The sequence below is a fragment of the Staurois parvus genome, unplaced genomic scaffold (assembly GCF_062004578.1).
Source record: "Staurois parvus isolate SC_StPar_1 unplaced genomic scaffold, SC_StPar_1.0 ptg000181l, whole genome shotgun sequence".
In the NCBI taxonomy this organism is placed as follows: domain Eukaryota; kingdom Metazoa; phylum Chordata; class Amphibia; order Anura; family Ranidae; genus Staurois; species Staurois parvus.
Window position 1 is genome coordinate 558,245 of NW_028317977.1, and position 18,365 is coordinate 576,609.

The 18,365-nt window shown below is 43.7% G+C and overlaps 1 protein-coding gene across 1 annotated transcript in view; it reads left to right on the forward strand.

Annotated features, from left to right (window-relative positions):
* Positions 1 to 18,365, forward strand: part of THOC2 (THO complex subunit 2) — a 194,010-nt gene that overhangs the window by 100,367 nt on the left and 75,278 nt on the right. Inside the window, exons 24-28 of the mRNA XM_089677206.1 lie at positions 133 to 274; positions 1,408 to 1,565; positions 6,378 to 6,506; positions 15,629 to 15,760; positions 18,042 to 18,226. Coding sequence (XP_089533332.1) covers positions 133 to 274; positions 1,408 to 1,565; positions 6,378 to 6,506; positions 15,629 to 15,760; positions 18,042 to 18,226 — 746 coding nt within the window. The remainder of the gene's footprint in view (positions 1 to 132; positions 275 to 1,407; positions 1,566 to 6,377; positions 6,507 to 15,628; positions 15,761 to 18,041; positions 18,227 to 18,365) is intronic.

The following is an 18,365-nucleotide window of genomic DNA, read 5'->3' on the forward strand; positions in this document are numbered from 1 at the left end:
CCTCTAGCGTCTACATTCATAATGAATAAGAGCTCAACATAAGCAGTGCCATATCTGTGTGCAAATTAACCTTATTGTCTTTGATATGTGGAAGCCTTTGTTAATGCCTTTTATCCAAAAATCTGTGATTAGCCTCCAAATAAAAAGAAAAAGGAAAAGGAAAGATGCACTGCTTTGCAAGATAAGCTAGTAGAGGAGGAGAAGAAGCAGTCAGAACACGTAAGCAGAGTTCTTCAAAGGATGAAACTGGAAAAAGACACCTGGCTCTTAGCCCGTAAGTATACACAAAGTTCCCGGCAGTATGCCAGAGTCCATTGTCTCTTTAAATGTTCTTGTAGTGTAAAATTGCATTTACTTTGCAGTGATTTATTTCTGTACCTTTTGAGGAAAGTACACCGCATCAGCAAGTGCTCAGAGTAGCAATGCAATACATTAAAGTTTTCATAGTAGAGTCCAAATAGAACTGAGCGTTGTGTAACTATATATTCTAGCTTTCTATCTAAAAAGATTTTCTGAAATAATAGATGCTATTAACCTGCTGATAAACCACCTAAACACTGCTGGCTTCATAAATGCAGGAAGCCAAAATAGATTCAACTGAATTGAAAATGTTTGCCTGAACAAGGGAAATGTATTGTAAATAGCAGCAATTTGAGCCGCATTGTCTCAAAACAATCTGTTGTATAAAATGGACAAGTATCAACAGTTTACATATGGTTACAGCTTAAACAATAATCCTATAACTTGTATGTGATTCACATGCTGCTCTGTGCGATGCGATTTCACGGCTATTCACTTTGAATGGGCTCAAACTGCACTGCAGCACACGAAGAGTAGTGCATGCACTACTTTTTAAAATTCACTGTAACTGGATTGTGTGGTTCCTGTGCGATTTCTAGTGCCAGCACGTTGTGAACGGGCACTAAAAAAAGAAAATTAATGCAGCCACCACATATGATGATTAGTAAGCTGCAGTATCTTACATTTTTGATTTTGGGTTTAATACCACTTTACGTTATGTTCATAAGGTAAGTACTTGGAGAGGGGGGTTGGGGACATATCACTACTTGGACATTTTTTATCTTCTTGCAGGTAAATAGAAATTGTTTTGCCTGTAGATCTAATGTGGTGATTCTATGTAAACCAAACCTATCTATCCCGTGTTGTACAGAGTCCTTAGTCTCTCTGTGCGGTTAATGTGCAAGAGCTTTTACCACTGTTGTCAATGTGATGTCAGATCCAGAAACAGAAAACGTGTCTCAGTGGTCCTTACATAAAGACCGGTATAATTATAAAATAGTTGCTATTTCAGTTCTTGAGATAGCATCTCACTTTATCATAGATATGTTGTAAGCAAACGTTTACTGTCACTATAAATGTATAAACCTTTTTATCATTTCATTTTAGGATCTACTAAGAATGAAACCATCACCAAATTTTTGCAGCTATGTATATTTCCCCGATGTATATTTTCGGCAATTGATGCTGTCTATTGTGCTCGATTTGTGGAGCTTGTACACCTGCAGAAAACCCCCAATTTTTCTACCCTCCTGTGTTATGATAGAGTAAGTATTACAGGCTTGTAAGTTAGAAAATCTTGTGTCGGATGGTATTGACCAATATACATGTTAAAAGATAATTTAACCCTGCAAGTAAGTAATCTTATTATGAGTTATGCCACTGAATTAAAAACTAAAAGCGGAGCTGGCTTACAAAGTAAATGTAACAGCACCCAAGGGTTTTCTTACTGTAATTTTTAAGTATGGATGTGAAAGCCAGATCTGGTTCCTTGCTGAATTTGATCCTTCTGTGGCCAGCTCAAGATATGATCTCTCTCAAATCTGTATCAATCTCTGCTTTAAACAAGCAGTGACTGGGACACTACTAGATGGTGCAAACTCAGAGCCACTCCATGTTGCTGTAATCAGGATTTATCTTCAGTGCAAAGAAGGCCTTGCTGACTCTGATTTGAGCTATGTCAAGCAAAATTGAAAGGAATTGGAGAGATATGACACACCCCAAATGTAGGTGCAGTGGACTACTTAGAACTTCGATACAGTGAGTCAACTTTTTGCCCTAACGCATATGTCTACTTTTGGAATTATGGATGCTTCCATTGCTGGCCTGTTTTTTCTGAAACGCTAGTGGCTTTGTTTTCTCATTGATCCGGTAGCTTCAGTCCTTTGTGAGTTGTTGCCCAAGAACAAATATGCAGACCAATAGTTCTGACTTCCCTAAGCTGCTTGCTTGTACCTGGACAGTGACTCATTTCAAGGCAGGGATGAACAGGTAGCTAGCATTTTCAGAAGTAAACAATGGTAGCCTCTGAATTTCCTTCAGTGAAGGGCCCCCTTTTATCCTTTTTTTGGCCAGGCCCTGCTCTCCATTTTATTACCGCAGGTGGTCAGACAATTTTTGCAATTTTTCACTTTATCCTTTACCACTTACAGCTTTCACAGTTTGTAAAAGGACCCTCCCCTTCCACAACGTGTTTTCTGAAAAGTACAGGCCTGATAACCTAAAAAGACTGATTTTTTTTTTTATGTCTCGTGATATTTGAGCAAGTGTTTAACAAAACTATATATATATATATATATATATATATATATATATATATATATAAAAAATTTAAAAATTGTACGTTTTTCAATTGTGACACTGAAAATTTGCAAAACTGTAGGTAGTGTGTGTGGTGAAGGGGTGGTGTGTAAATATATTTTTATAGGTGCTATTGACATGAAATGTTCACTGCATGGCGATAGCAACCCATGCAATTCATACATACAAAGAAACCAAAACAAAACAGTTCAGAAACAGTTATGTGTAATAAAATGGAATGACACAGGGAAAAAGTATTGAACAGGCTAACTGAAATTGTACTTTGTACAAAATCAAGACACCTCCTGTATGGAGAGACTAGTCGCATACATTGCTCAGGTGTGAGTTTGGCCCATTCTTCCACACAGTCTTCAAATCTTGAAGGTTCCGTGGGCCTCTTCTAGGAACTCTGATCTTTAGTTCTTTCCATAGATTTTCTATTGGATTCAAGTCAAGTGATTGGCTGGGCTATTCTAGCAGCTTTAGTTTCTTTCTTTGAAACCAATTGAGGGTTTCAATGACTTTGTATATGGGATCATTGTCTTTCTGAAATGTCCACCCTCGACTCATCATCATCCTGGTAGATGGCAGCAGATTTTTATCAAGAATGTCTTGATACATTTTTCTATTCATCCTTCTAAAGTGACATGAAGTTTGCCGGTACCGTATGCTAAAAACAGCCCCACATTATGATGATCCCACCTCCAAACTTCACTGTTGGTATAGTGTTTTTGGGGTGATGTGCCAGTGCCATTTGACATCCAAGCATGGTATATATTATGGCATTCAAAGAGTTTGTTTGGTCTCCTTGGACCAGACTATATTCTCCCAGTATTTCACAGGCTTGTCTAAACGTTGTGCAGCAAACTTTAAACAAGCTTCAACGTGCTTTTTTTTTCTGCAATGGAGTCTTGCACTCGTGCATACAGGTGGTGGTTGAGTGTATAACTTATTGTTTTCTTTGAAACAATTGTACCTGCTGATTCCAGGCCTTTCTGAAGCTCTCCAGAATTGGTCCTTGGCTCTTTGACAACTCTCCTGATAATTCTGCTTACTTCTCTGTCAGAAATCTTGCGAGGAACACCTGGTCGTGACCAGTTTATGGTGAAATAACGTTCTTTCCACTTCTGGATTATGGCCCCAACAGTGCTCACTGGAACATTCAGAAGTTTTAGAAATCCTTCTGTAACCAATGCCATCAGTATGTTTTGCAACAATAAGATTGCCAAGGTCTTGAGAGAGCTCTTTGCTTTTACCCATCATGAGATGATTCTTGTGTGACACCTTGGTGATGAGACTCCTTTTTATAGGCCATCAGTTGAGACTGAACCAGCTGATATTAACTACCTGCCGACCGCAGATAGCCGAATGACGGCTTCACTGCGGCCGGCCAGTTCTGAGTGGACGTCATATGACGTCCCCCAGAACGCGCTCTCCTGCGCGCCCCAGGTGGCACGCACCCGGCCATCTCCGTGATCGCTGTATCCTACGGACACAGCTGATCACGTGATGTGGTAAAAGGCCAATCACAGCGTCCTTTTACCACCTGATCAGCGGTGTCCAATGACACGCTGATCAGAGGGAAATGCAAGTTCCGGTTCTCGGCTGCACTCTCCTCACGCTGTCAGATCGTGAGGAAAGTACTGCCGAGAACCGGCAGTTGTCAGAGCAGGGATCGGCACCGATCATCAGGGCACTGATGATCAGTGCCCTGATGATCGGTGCCCAGCAGTGCCACCCGCAAGTTCCGCCCAGCAGTGCGCCCACTAGCTCCGCCCACCTGTGCCCAGCAGATCACCCACCTGTGCCACTCTGCAGTGCCACCTACCTGTGCCCAGAAGTGCCACCTACCTGTGCCCAGAAGTGCCACCTACATGTGCCCAGCAGTGCCACCCACCTGTGCCCACCAGTGCCACCCACCTGTGCTGCCCACCAGTGCAGCCCAGCAGTGCTGCCAGTCAGTGCCACCAGTCAGTGCCCAGGGGTTGTGCCAGTCAGTGCCGCCAGTCAGTGCCCAGCAGTGATGCCAGTCAGTGCCGTCTATCAGTACCCATCATCAGTGTCGCCTATCAGTGCCGCCTATCAGTGCTACATATTAGTGCCGCCTATCCGTGACACCTCATTAGTGCTGTCTATCAGTGCCGCCTATCCGTGCCACCTCATTAGTACTGCCTATCAGTGCCCTTTAGTGCCGCCTATCAGTGCCGCCTATCAGTGCTGCCTCATCAACGCACATCAGTGAAGGAGAAAAAATGCCTGTTTGAAAAATTTTATAATAGAAACAAAGAAACTTTTTTTTTTTTTCAAATTTTTTGCACTTTTTTATTTATAGCGCAAAAAGTAAAGCGCCCAGTGGCGATTAAATACCACCAAAAGAAAGCTCCATTTGTGAGAAAAAAATGATCAAAATTTCATATGGGTACAATGTTGCATGACTGCGCAATTGTCAATCAAAGTGCGGCAGCGCTGAAAGCTGAAAATTGGCCTGGTAAATAAGGGGGTATAAGTGCCTGGTAGGCAAGTGGTTAATTTGCACTGACAAGGGGCAGGATTGCTTTCTAATTACTGATAGATTTCAGCTGTTGTCTTGGCTTTCCATGCCTTTTTGCACCTCCCTTTCTTCATGTGTTCAATACTTTTTTCCTGTGTCATTCCGTTTTATTACACATAATTTAATTTCTGAACGTATTTGTTTTGGTTTCTTTGTACATATGGATTGCATGGATTGTTACCAACATGTGGTGAAAATTTCATAACAATAGCACCTTTAGAAATATTTACTGAGAAAAATGGTGATGTGTTCAATAATTATTTTAGTGTGTGTGTGTGTACACAGCAGCTTCACATATTGCTGGTATAGTCAGTCAGTGATCTTAATCTGCCTTTCAACTGGGGTGCCTCAAAGTTTCTTCATGGGTGCCTTTGCAATATGCCTAAAAATTGTATACAAAGCAGGTGGATCAAACCTGCCTTTTAGTTACACAAAGCTATAGGCTTTCATTGTGCACCATTACAGCATTCCAGCCTCTGGCCTTCTAACACCCCATCTATTGATATGGAGGATTTCGGTTGCCTGCACGGCATCCTTGTTTGACCCTTCCCATGCCCCTCTCTGTCAGTAATAGGGTTACATTAGTTGAGTGATAGAAAGAAACTGCGGAAGAAGAGAAGCATGGGAGTACTATTCAGTACCAGTGTGCAAGTGTATTTGCTTTAGAAGAATAAATCCCCTCTAACATTAGGTGTCCTACATGTGTGGATGTCGCTGCATTAGGTAAAACTATTAGAATAGTTTTTTTACATTTTAGAATTGGGTGCCTTGAGACTGTCCATAATGTTAAAGGGTGCCTCAAGATTGTTCATAACTTTTAAAGGGTGCCTTGGCTGAAAAAAGGTTGAGAAACACTAATCTAAATCATAGAAGCCTGTTTATGTCTATGTCTAGGTCCAGTGAGCACATACCTGGAGTATCAAACTAGCCACCCCAAACTTCTTCAAAGTAGCCCCACACCAAAGGGGATCTGCTGACTTCTAATACTGCAATGTTAACTTTCTGGCTCAGAACAGAGATCCTGAGATAGCTGCCCCGGTGACCTCTTGTACTGATTTATTAGAATGCTCAGCAGTTAAATCATTTTAATAACAGGAATTTTATGTTAAACTTGTTTTTCTTTTAAGTGATTGTACATTTTTGTTGTATCCAAAGAAGTTTACCTATATTGTGTTGCCCAGTCAAGATGAAATACCAAGGCAGTTTTTCACAATGTTTTCTTATGCAGGTTTTCTCAGACATTATTTACACAGTGGCCAGTTGCACTGAAAATGAAGCCAGCCGCTATGGAAGATTCCTGTGCTGTATGCTGGAAACTGTTACTAAGTGGCACAGTGATCGAGCCGTATATGATAAGGTACGGAAGCTATATTAAAACAGTATGTAATCAGTATGCTAACTACATAGGCATGTTATTCAGCATTCCTCATAGACAGCAATGCTGTTTAATTGTCTAGTTGCTTTTTTATCTTTCATGTTTTACCAGTCCTGCAGGGCCATTTAATCTCCTGTTTTATGTCAAATATGTTATCACGAAAGTAAAATTACTAATATCTGTAGAAGAAGAGGGTTATCTGAATATACACAGCTGTAAGAAAAAAGAATTAAAGATATAAAAGACTACATGCATTTTCCCCTAAACGGATGTGTTGAAATAATGAATGCTTTACACAAAACAAGCCCAAGGTCAGGTTCACATTGGTGCACTGCGTTTTGGACACAGTGCAGGTGTATGCACTGTTTTGTTGTTTTACACACAGTTTGAGCTGCGCTTCCATTAACTTCTATTAAGTTGTGCATTCTTGCTGCATTTTCTGAAAGCGCATCAAAAGTTCTACATGCTGCATCTTTGTTACGCTTTCAGAAAATGCAACTAAAATGCATGACCTAATATAAGCCAGTAAGACCGCAGCTAAAAATGTGTGTAAAATGCAGCTAAACCACACATTCACCTGTGCTGTGGCCAAAACACAGCACACTTTTGTGAACCCGGCTTTAAATAGAACTTTTTACAATGTGCTGGATTATGCAGCCAGAGCTACATTAGCAAAGCAGTAATTTTAAAAAGTGTTTATCATTTATCAATACATTGCTCAGATCTAAAATGGCGTTGAAAATCAAATCGGTTATTCATGGCCATATGTCTTTATCTTAATCGTACAGTACAGGGCACAGGAATTTTATAGACATGGATTATATGCAGGCTACCTTCAGGTGATTAGAAACTGGAAAAAGACCTGTAAAGGTTGCCCTTAGTGTACACCCATACAGTATAACCCACCCCACCCATTCAGTGAGACTCCATTAGAGTCTGTCCTTAGATGATGGGCCTATTCTCCTTTGGAAAAATGTGTTCCCTTTTTAACAATTTCTTTCCTTCTGACACTTCTATCAAGATCTGACTGTTTATTTTCTTGGGCTATCCATTAGTTTATGGATTGTTAACCCTTTGTGTTGTACCTTGAGGAATGTACCCAGACTACACTCTGTGGGGCTGGCCTGAATTGTTTGCTTCAGACACTGAATCCTGCTATAGGCACTCCCCTTGGCATGAGGTGCAATATGTGTGGTTAGCCACAGGATGCTATACAGGTCCTGGGCTGTGAACCATTTCTGGTGGCTCCCAGCACTTCCAGGTAGACCACTGTCGAGGACAAGCGATCTTGGGATTGGAACTCAGCGGGACTGCTCCAAAGTCGTCCAGTGGATCTACTTGTTTGACAAGCACACATTTTGTTACTTTTGTGAGTTGCAAATTTTTGAGATGAAATAAATTATTTGACTTGTTGCTACACTTAGATTGCGCTGCTTTTCCCTTCCTTGTTTTGAAGCAATATCCTATTATAGCACTTCTAACTCCCTCTCAAATGCACACCATGTGGCCTTTCTCGATCAAAAAGTCTGAATTCTTTGGAAAACCTTAAGCACTCCCAGGGGCCAAATATTCTACTCCATCTCCCCCTCCCTCTCCCCCTCCCTCTCCCCCTCCCCCTCCCCCTCCCCCTCCCCCTCCCTCTCCCCCTCCCTCTCCCCCTCCCCCTCCCCCTCCCCCTCCCTCTCCCCCTCCCCCTCCCTCTCCCCCTCCCCCTCCCTCTCCCCCTCCCTCTCCCTCTCCCCCTCCCTCTCCCCCTCCCTCTCCCTCTCCCTCTCCCTCTCCCCCTCCCTCTCCCCCTCCCCCTCCCTCTCCCCCTCCCCTTCCCCCTCCCCCTCCCTCTCCCCCTCCCTCCCCCTCCCTCTCCCCCCTCTCCCCCCCTCCCACTCCTCCCCCTCCCCCTCCCTCTCCCTCCCCCTCCCTCCCCCTCCCTCTCCCTCTCCCTCCCTCTCCCTCCCCCTCCCCCTCCCTCTCCCTCTCCCTCCCTCTCCCTCTCCCTCTCCCCCTCCCTCTCCCTATCCCCCTCCCTCTCCCTATCCCCCTCCCTCTCCCTCTCCCCCTCCCTCTCCCCCTCCCTCTCCCTCTCCCTCTCCCCCTCCCCCTCCCTCTCCCCCTCCCTCTCCCCCTTCCTCTCCCCCTCCCCCTCCCTCTCCCTCTCCCCCTCCCCCTCCCTCTCCCCCTCCCCCTCCCCCTCCCCCTTCCTCTCCCCTCTCTCCCCCTCCCCCTTCCTCTCCCCTCTCTCCCCCTCCCCCTTCCTCTCCCCTCTCTCCCCCCTCCCCCTCTCTCCCCCCTCCCCCCTCTCTCCCCCCCCTCCCCCCCCCTCCCCCTCCCCCTCCCTCCCCCCCCTCCCACTCCCTCTTTCCCTCTCCCCCCTCCCTCTTTCCCTCTCCCCCTCTCTCCCCCTCTCTCCCCCTCTTCCCCTCCCCCTCCCCCCCTCCCCCTCCCCCTCCCTCTTTCCCCCTCCCTCTTTCCCTCTCCCCCTCCCTCTTTCCCTCTCCCCCTCCCTCTTTCCCTCTCCCCCTCCCTCTTTCCCTCTCCCCCTCCCTCTCCCCCTCCCTCTTTCCCCTCCCTCTTTCCCTCTCCCCCTCCCCCTCCCTCTTTCCCTCTCCCCCTCCCTCTTTCCCCCTCCCCCTCCCTCTTTCCCCTCCCTCTTTCCCTCTCCCCCTCCCCCTCCCTCTTTCCCTCTCCCCCTCCCTCTTTCCCCCTCCCCCTCCCTCTTTCCCCCTCCCCCTCCCTCTTTCCCCCTCCCCCTTTCCCTCTCCCCCTTTCCCTCTCCCCCTCCCTCTTTCCCCCTCCCCCTCCCTCTTTCCCTCCCCCCCTCCCCTCCCTCCCCCTCCCTCTTTCCCTCCCCCCCTCCCCTCCCTCCCCCCTCCCCTCCCCCTCCCCCTCCCTCCCTCTCTCCCTCCCTCTCCCCCTCCCCCTCCCTCCCTCTTTCCCTCCCTCTTTCCCTCCCTCTTTCCCTCCCTCTTTCCCTCCCTCCCTCCCTCCCTCCCTCCCCCTCCCTCCCTCCCCCTCCCTCCCTCTCTCCCTCCCCCTCCCTCCCTCTCTCCCTCCCCCTCCCTCCCTCTCTCCCTCCCTCCCCCTCCCTCCCTCTCTCCCTCCCTCCCTCTCTCCCTCCCTCCCTCTCTCCCTCCCTCCCTCCCTCTCTCCCTCTTTCCCTCTTTCCCTCTTTCCTTCCCTCCCTCCCTCTTTCCCGCCATCCCTCTTTCCCTCCCTCCCTCTTCTAAATTAGTTTATCTAAAATCGCACCCTTTGCCCTGTGGTTTACACCAAGAAAAGGATTTTACAGGTAAACCAAAAATCCCAATTTTCTATGTACTAGAATACAGACTACACTATATTGCCAAAAGTATTGGGACACCCCTCCAAATCATTGGATTCAGGTGTTCCAATCACCTCCGTGGCCACAGGTGTATAAAATCAAGCACCTCAGCATGCAGACTGCTTCTACAAGCATTTGTTAAAGAATAGGTCGCTCTCAAGAGCTCAGTGAATTCAAGAGTGGTAACGTGATAGGTTGCCACCTGTGCAATAAGTCCATCCGTGAAATTTCCTTGCTACTAAATATTCCACGGTCAACTATCAGTGGTATTATAACAAAGTGGATGCAACTGGGAACAACAGCAACTCAGCCATGAAGTGGTAGGCCACATAAAATGACAGAGCGGGGTCAGCGCGTGCTGAATCACACCGTGCGCAGAAGTCGCCAACTGTCTCCAGAGTCAATAGTTAAAGACCTCCAAGCTTTGTGTAACCTTCAGATTAGCACAACAGTGCGTAGAGAGCTTCATGAAATAGGTTTCCATGGCCGAGCAGCTGCATCCAAGCCTTACATCATCAAGTTCAGTGCAAAGCATCGAATGCAGTGGTGTAAAGCATGCCACTACTGGATTCTGAACAGCGGAGACATGTTCTCTGGAGTGACGAATCACACTTCTGTCTGGCAATCAGATAGGCATGTCTGAGTTTGGCGGTTGCCAGGAGAATGGTACTTTCCTGACTGCATTGTGCCAAGTGTAAAGTTTGGTGGAGGAAGGATTATGGTGTGGGGTTGTTTTCCAGTGTTTTGTGCTTGGCCCCTTAGTTCCAGTGAAGGGAACTCTTAAGGCATCAGCATACCAAGACAATTTCATGCTCCCAACTTTGTGGGGACAGTTTGGGGATGGCCCCTTCCTGTTCCAACATGACTGCGCGCCAGTGCACAAAGCAAGGTCCATAAAGACATGGATGGAGCGAGTTTGGGGTGGAGCAACTTGACTGGCCTGCACAGAATCCTGACCTCAAACAGATTGAACACCTTTGGGATGAATTACAGCAGAGACTGTGAGCAAGGCTTTCTCGTCTGACATCAGTGCCTGACCTCACTAATGCGCTTTTGGAAGAATGGTCAAACATTCCCATAGACACACTCCTAAACCTTGTGGACAGCCTTCCCAGAAGAGTTGAACCTGTTAGTCCATAGGGTTCAATATGGAGTTGTCCAACCCTTTACAGCTATAAGGCTGGGATGCCATTAAAGTGCATGTGTGTGTGTCAAGGCAGGCGTCCCAATACTTTTGGCAATATAGTGTGTGTTGTGCCACATTTTGTAAAATCTCTTCTGATGGGCTCTTTAAATAGGATGTTCAAGATTGAAGGCCCTGTTTAAATATGTAACAGTAAATTCTGGCTTGCAGAAAAGTCCTGTTAAAATTGGATTATAGCAACATGCCATGTTTTTATTTGGCTGGAGAGGATCTGAGTGTTCAAGAGGAATAAAATGTTCTGTTAGACTAGGTTTGACAGTAGAAGACGTGCCGGTAGAGACTGTATCTTCTTGTGAGAATGCTTCATGTCGGGAGTTTGAACTGTTGAGCTTCATCATCAGCTTGAGACAACTGATTAAAATCCCAGGCACTGCATTTAAATATTCATGCTGCCTTTGACAGTTTGCCTACTCCTTGCTAACACATTTCACAGCCAAATTCCATGCTGTCACTTCCTGCTGTATGTCAGCCATTCATGTCAATATTCAGTGAAGCATTCCATTTCACTGCTCATATCTCTGTATATGGGTCTTTGAGCTGTGTAAAATACTGTGCTGCTGTTCTGTATTCGGTGTGTGTGAAGAAAGGCTTTACAGAACTGGACTCTCTTGTAGTACAAAACACTCGCTGTCATGAGATTTTCATCCGTGTGCCATTGTTTGTATAGTCCATTATATAATTAAACTGGCAGTATGGATGAAAAATTTGGAGATTGCTTAGGTTTGACATTATGGTCATAGATATGTGCTTGGACTTTATGCACACAGCACTTGCATGTGCCATTTGCTTTCAGTTGCACAGCAGTCAGCGAACTAAGTTTTTTTTACTAATGAATACACTTTTTCAGTGCTTTCCAATATTTTATTTTATTGCAAAGGGATATATGTAAAATCATACCGTACGTTTACAGGATGCAAAAACACACTAAGCCTATGGTCTCAGGCCACTTACAGTTTTGCTTTATTCATTTTGCAGGCTTGTAATTGTGTCCTGTGATCTTTTACAGTGGTGTGGCTCTTTTCTTATCCTTTTGTACATTTAGAGATACCCGTCATTCATAAAATAGAATATAATGATATAGTTCTTGTTTTAATCCTTAACTTGAAAACCCTGATGTACAACTTCAGGAAACTTAAAAGGGTAATTGCTTGTTTAGTTCTAGGGGATATGGAAACTATCTACTTTTCTGTTCCCTTATTTCTCCATGCTCCAGTGGTCTAATGTTCATATGTCATTAAGACCAATGCAGGGTCCATAACCCTACACAGGTTGTGATGATGCCAAGGGACAATCAACTGCTGGAGCATAGGGGATCACCATCTACCAGGGGAGTGGAGGACTAGGACAAGTAAAGTGCTTTTACTCTCCTCAAGATTAAACGAGCAGTCAACCTGCAGAAGCAACCCCTCTGCAAGGGATATTTTTAAGTCTCCCAGAAATGGAATTGAATATTTTTCATTTGAATATCTCACTGAGCACTATTATGTTATATAATTTCTACTTATTGTTTTCTTCCTGTTTAATAGTATGTCTACATCATGCTGTCCTTGTTTCCCACAGTGATGTATGGTAATAGTCACTGGAAGTGGAAGGTTGACAGAATTATGTTTGTAGGCTGGTGGTTGAACATGTTTTAGACTAAAGAGAGAAGTGATTTACACGGTGATCCTCAGTAGGCTGTTCCAGGATCAACATACACAATGGGAGTTTTTTTTTTCCCCTGTAAACACTCCTCTGTTAGCCTATGTGGCAATGCACACCAAAGGCATCTTCTAAGAGGAGCTTTTGAGCAGAAAACAGTTTGTTCCCACTCATAAATGTATTCCAGGGACCAGAATAATTAATAATATGATCGGTAGAATGCATTTCATTATTATTATTATTATACAGGATTTATATAGCACCAACAGTTTGTACTTTACAACATGAGGACAGACAGTACAGTTACAATTCAATACAAGAGGAATCGGAGGGCCCTGCTTTATTTAGAGCTTACGGTTTAAATGTGTAGTTCAGCACACAGTGCCTTGTTTCCTGTGATTTTGTAGTTTAAAGAGAGCAGTGCATGTCATTGCAAATACTTGCACTGCTTGTAACCAGGGACAGGAAGTTAGTTGTTTTAAAGGCAAAAAAACCCTTCATATGCGCTTTCCCACAACAAACACTAGTAACTGATCTTGATCCAGCAGTGTGCCTGTTTGCAACAGCTCGGGATCGAGTCAGGATCGCTGCTGAGGGACCCCAGAAGACAAAGTTCAGTGCCATTTTGTGCAATATCAATGCACAGAGCAGGTAAGTATAACATGATTTAAAAAAGAAAAAAAAATGAATCGCTTTATCGGAAGAAAGTGTGCAGTGCAGAGATACCACTACTTAAACACAGCCGCTAGCAATAATCACATGCAAAAATCCAACAGGCTGGTTGTACTCAAGTCATACAACAATTGAATTGGGTACAACCAGCCTGCCCATAGATGGTTCGAATCTTAGCCAGTCACTGCATGAACCCGGCCGAGATTCAAACCATCGGTGGCTGGCTTTAGATCAGCAACATTTACCAACACCTAGATAATGTAAAAGCCTATTGATTTAGTAAACCTAGAATGTATTGTTTTGGGTATGCTATCTCACTACATTGTTAACGGCAAATGTGGCTAGACTAAGGTTAATCTAACTGGTTTATCATTAGCCTTAGAAACTTTTGAGATAATGATTGTCATGGTGTTTTATTGCTGGGATTGAAGACTGGTGTTATAAAGGTTGGTTCACATTTACACCTTGGTCCGTAATCCTGCATTGCTGTAACTGCACTTTGGTCTCAGCTGACAAATGAAACACTGTTCAGGTTGTTGCCAAATTAGGCAAAGGTGAATTTTGATATGCCCTCCTTATTCTAGACATTCTCAAAGTGGAGTTCTGGCACCGTGCCCCCCCCCCCCCCCCCAAGCACTGTAGCTGCTGACTGTCCTGTCCCTGTCCAGGGATCCAACGTTGTCCTCATCCCGAACCGATTCTTCAATTGCTTATTTGGTGCTGGCGCTGCCATCTTGACTAAGGGAAACCAGCAGTGAGACCTTGTGGCTTCACAGATGGTTTCCTACTGTGCATGCGCGCATCGTGCTACACTTTCTAAATGGGATGCAGTCCTCTGCGACCTATGAAATGTCCCCGAGGGCTATGGGGGGGTTCCAGTGGCGGGAACTCTTAATGTGTCAGCATACCAAGACAATCTTGGACAATTTCATGCTCCCAACTTTGTGGGAACAGTTTGGGGACGGCCCCTTCCTCTTCCAACATGACCGCACACCAGTGCACAAAGCAAGGTCTATGAAGACTTTGCTGAGCAAGTTTGTGGTGGAGGAACTTGACTGACCTGCACAGTCCTGACCTCAACCCTATAGAACACCTTTGAGATGAATTAGAGCGGAGACTGGGAGCCAGGCTTTCTCATTCGACATCAGTGCTTGAGCTCACAAATTTTGTTTCAGTAAGAATACTCAAACATTCCCATAGACACATTCCTAAACCTTGTGGACAGCTTTCCCAGAAGAGTTGAAGCTGTTTATAGCTGCAAAGGGCGGGCCAACTCAATATTGAACCCTACGGACTAAGACCGGGATACCATTAAAGTTCATGCGTGTCAAGGCAGGCGTCCCAATACTTTTGGCAATATAGTGTGTATATACCACAGACCATTATAATGGTTTTTCAAATCACTATGCTTTCCTGATCTTTATAAACTGCATTCAGCCCTTACTCACTGCATTCTTTGAGCATTGACTGCTGCATCCTCCAAAATGATTGTTGTTTCCTATGCTGCTCAATTCTCAAGTGACACCAAACAAATCAGAAGAGCTCTTTATTTAGTGTCTGTTAAAATACTTTTGGAACAGTTTCTGAAGGGCCAGTGCGTTAATCTGTGTTTTAGTGTGAAATTAAAATGCAAGCCAAGGGAAGGACATCTAAAAAACAATTTCCAAAGTGTCCTATTCACACCATAACTCCACGCACCTATGTCAACAGACGTCAAAATGTATGTCAACGGATGTCAGCAGTGTTGAAACGTGACTAAAATGGATGGAAATGTACATGCATTTTCCATACATTTTAGCGCACGTCAGTGTGAATTGGCCTTAAGCCTAGCAGCCTAGAACAATTGTAAGCTTCACATTTTAAGTCTGGATGCTGATATTTATTTGTGTAAACAATTGTACAGAGCCCTCCCTAGAGCCCTTGGCTGTATAGCAGCTGAGGGCTGGGAGGAGGGCAGCATCTGCTGTCACTGCAGCACGTTGTTCTTCCATGCCTAGCTGTGCCACTGCACCTCATTAACCTCATCTGCTAGTAACACAGGCCAGTTTGCATGCTGATGAGAGCTCTAATTGTCAGCTAGTGTGTGTACACTTTGAAAAGTGGTAATCCTATGAGCTTGCAGGCTAGTCATTCCTGAGTATTGTGCTGTTTAAACACCTGATCAAATGGTATGCTTTCAGACATTAATCAAACAACTTTTTTCCTCCTTGCTGTTCTTTCATCTCTCTTCAGAATTTCTTACTTTCTCATTTTCAATTTTCTTTTTAGGATTGTGGAAGCTATCCAGGATTTGTTACAATTTTAAGGGCATCCAATTTTGATGGTGGTAATAAGGCAGACCAGCTGGATTATGAGAATTTTCGTCATGTAGTTCACAAATGGCATTATAAATTAACAAAGGTAATTTTCAGCTTTAAAAATTATGCAAACTCTCTTTCCTGCTTTTCTGGCCTCACATATTATTCTTTGAAAAAGCCCTAAGCTTCCATTCTTAAATTGTTGGTTCTAGATATACTTCGAAGCAGTAATGTATTTTCCTTTTTTTCTCCTGCTATTTAGAGAAACAAACTTGGTCCCGTTTTTTTTTCTTCTTTTTTTTGTATTTTTTAATGTGGTTTTGTTCATGTTATGTTTGTAACTTTACATTGATCAGCCATAACTTTATGGCCACTGACATGTGTAGTAAATATATATTGCTTATCTCATTATAATGGCATCTAAAGTGGGTGGGATATTTTAGGCATCAAGTGAACATGTTGTCTTTGCTAGATAGCACAGCATACCTTCTGAGGTCTAGTGGCTTCCATGCCTCGATGGGTCAGGCTTGTTTTTCAGCAAAAGGATGGACCTACTCAATATAAGGTGGGTGGTAATAAAGTTATGGCTGATCATTGTATGTTCCTTATTACAAATTTGTAAAAAGACATTTTACAACTTGTGTAAGTTTTTTAGTAGCTTTTTAAATTAGAAATTTTAAGGTGCTTTCCAGGCAGAAATGAGACACCAAATCACGTGGCTTTAAAGGGCTGTCCCGCTGGCTGATCATAGAGCCAAACAAGGAGCGGAACTGAGCCATTAGGGAACCAGAAGGGGGAACCTTACATCACTTCTGGTTTACCTGGATATAAACTGTGCCATTTTTAAAAAAGGAAAGCATTTTATCACATCGATTTTGGTGTGATCAAATGCTTTTAAGAGCAAAGAAGGGATTTTGGGTCTTATTGACCTCAAATCTCTCCATAAAGAGTACCTGTAACATGCCTATTGCCGTCATAAGGGATTTTTACATTACTTGTGACAGCAGTAAAAAGTGACAAAAATTGAGAGGCAATGTAAAAATATAATTAATAATAAAACGTTTTTAAGCGCCCCTGTCCTCCCGTGCTCGTGCGTAAAGGCGAACACGTGTCCCCTCCACATGCACGTGATATCACAGCGAATGTCTGGGCTTGGGCAGTAATTCTAGCACCAGACCTCCTCTGTAAATCTAAAGTGGTAACCTGTAAAGACTAAAAGCGTTGGATAGTAAAATGTTCGTCGTTTGTCGCCATTGCACGGGTGTGCGCAATTTTAAAGCTTGACATGTTTGTATCTGTTTACTCAGCATAACATCATCTTTTAGATTTTAACAAAAAATTGGGTTATGTACTGTGTTTTTGTTTTGCATTAGAATAAAAAAAAAATTCATTTTTTTTTTTTTACAAATAATTACGTTTGAAAAACCACTGCGCAGATACCGTGTGACATAACAAAAAAAATTTCAACACCCACCAATTCATTCTCTAAGGCTTCTGCTTTAAATTGTGCCAGAAAAGGCTTGGTCTTCAGGTGGTTAACCTCTTCATGCCGGTCGAGCTCAAATGTTACATTTACCTAGACGCCGAGCGGCCGCACATTTGCGTTCTATTAAAAAAGAACATATGTGCTGAGAGCGCGCGCCCTGCGTGTTTTCAGCACACATGTCCGGTACTCATGGAAAGGTCCTGATCTCCTCTTTTGATCGGGACCTTTCCTGATCATGTGACATGGCGGTCACATGACCCTAAACCCCGCCTGGCCTCCTGGCTTCTGAAACCCTTAAAGGGCCGGGAGGCTCCGGTGTGAAGGGGTTAAGATGCACAGTCAGCATTTGATACTGCATCAATTCACCTTATCCTTTCTTGCCAGTAATCTGTTGATTTGAAGAGAGGGGAGAGGGCTATTAAAGCATTGCAGGTCTCTTTCTCTTTCACATACAGAGAGCCCCTGGACATAGCAGTTTCTCTAAGCACTGAATCTGATTGAAACATACCTTGAAAGTTTAAATGTAACTGGTGGTAAAAGAAGCAGAGAGAGGAAATTAGCATACAGAATTCAAGATGTACTCTCACAGTGCACTGCAGGAGGCTAGGTTGTGATTTCACCTACTACTGCGGTTTATCTAGATTTAGGTAAATTGAGTTAACCCTCTTGCTATTGTTTGCTGGATAGTGAACTTCTAACTTTATTGTTGAATATCATGTTTCCAATAGACAAAAATTGACAAAAGCCCTCTATCCCATAAGAAAAAAAATTGGGAGTGTACTGGTACACAGCTAATTTTGAGTTGTTATGGAGCACAGGCTGCAGTCTTCCATGTTGGCAATGTCTATTTTGTTTTTTAAATAGCTACAGCAAGTTTTGCTTTTATCTTGTTTTTCAGGCTTCAGTTCATTGTCTTGAAACTGGTGAATTTACTCACATCAGGAATATTCTTATTGTGCTCACTAAAATTTTACCATGGTATCCCAAAGTACTCAATCTGGGACAAGCTCTGGAGCGCAGAGTGCACAAAATCTGTCAAGAGGAGAAGGAGAAAAGACCTGATCTATATGCATTGGCCATGGGGTAAAATTTTTGAAAAAGGAACTCTTTAATTGAGAAAATGCATTTTTATTCATTTATGAAAACTGTTATTTTCAGTTTATATATAAAATGTGACAGGCTTTGTTTTCTAGAAACCAATCTGACCAGGCAACATCCATGT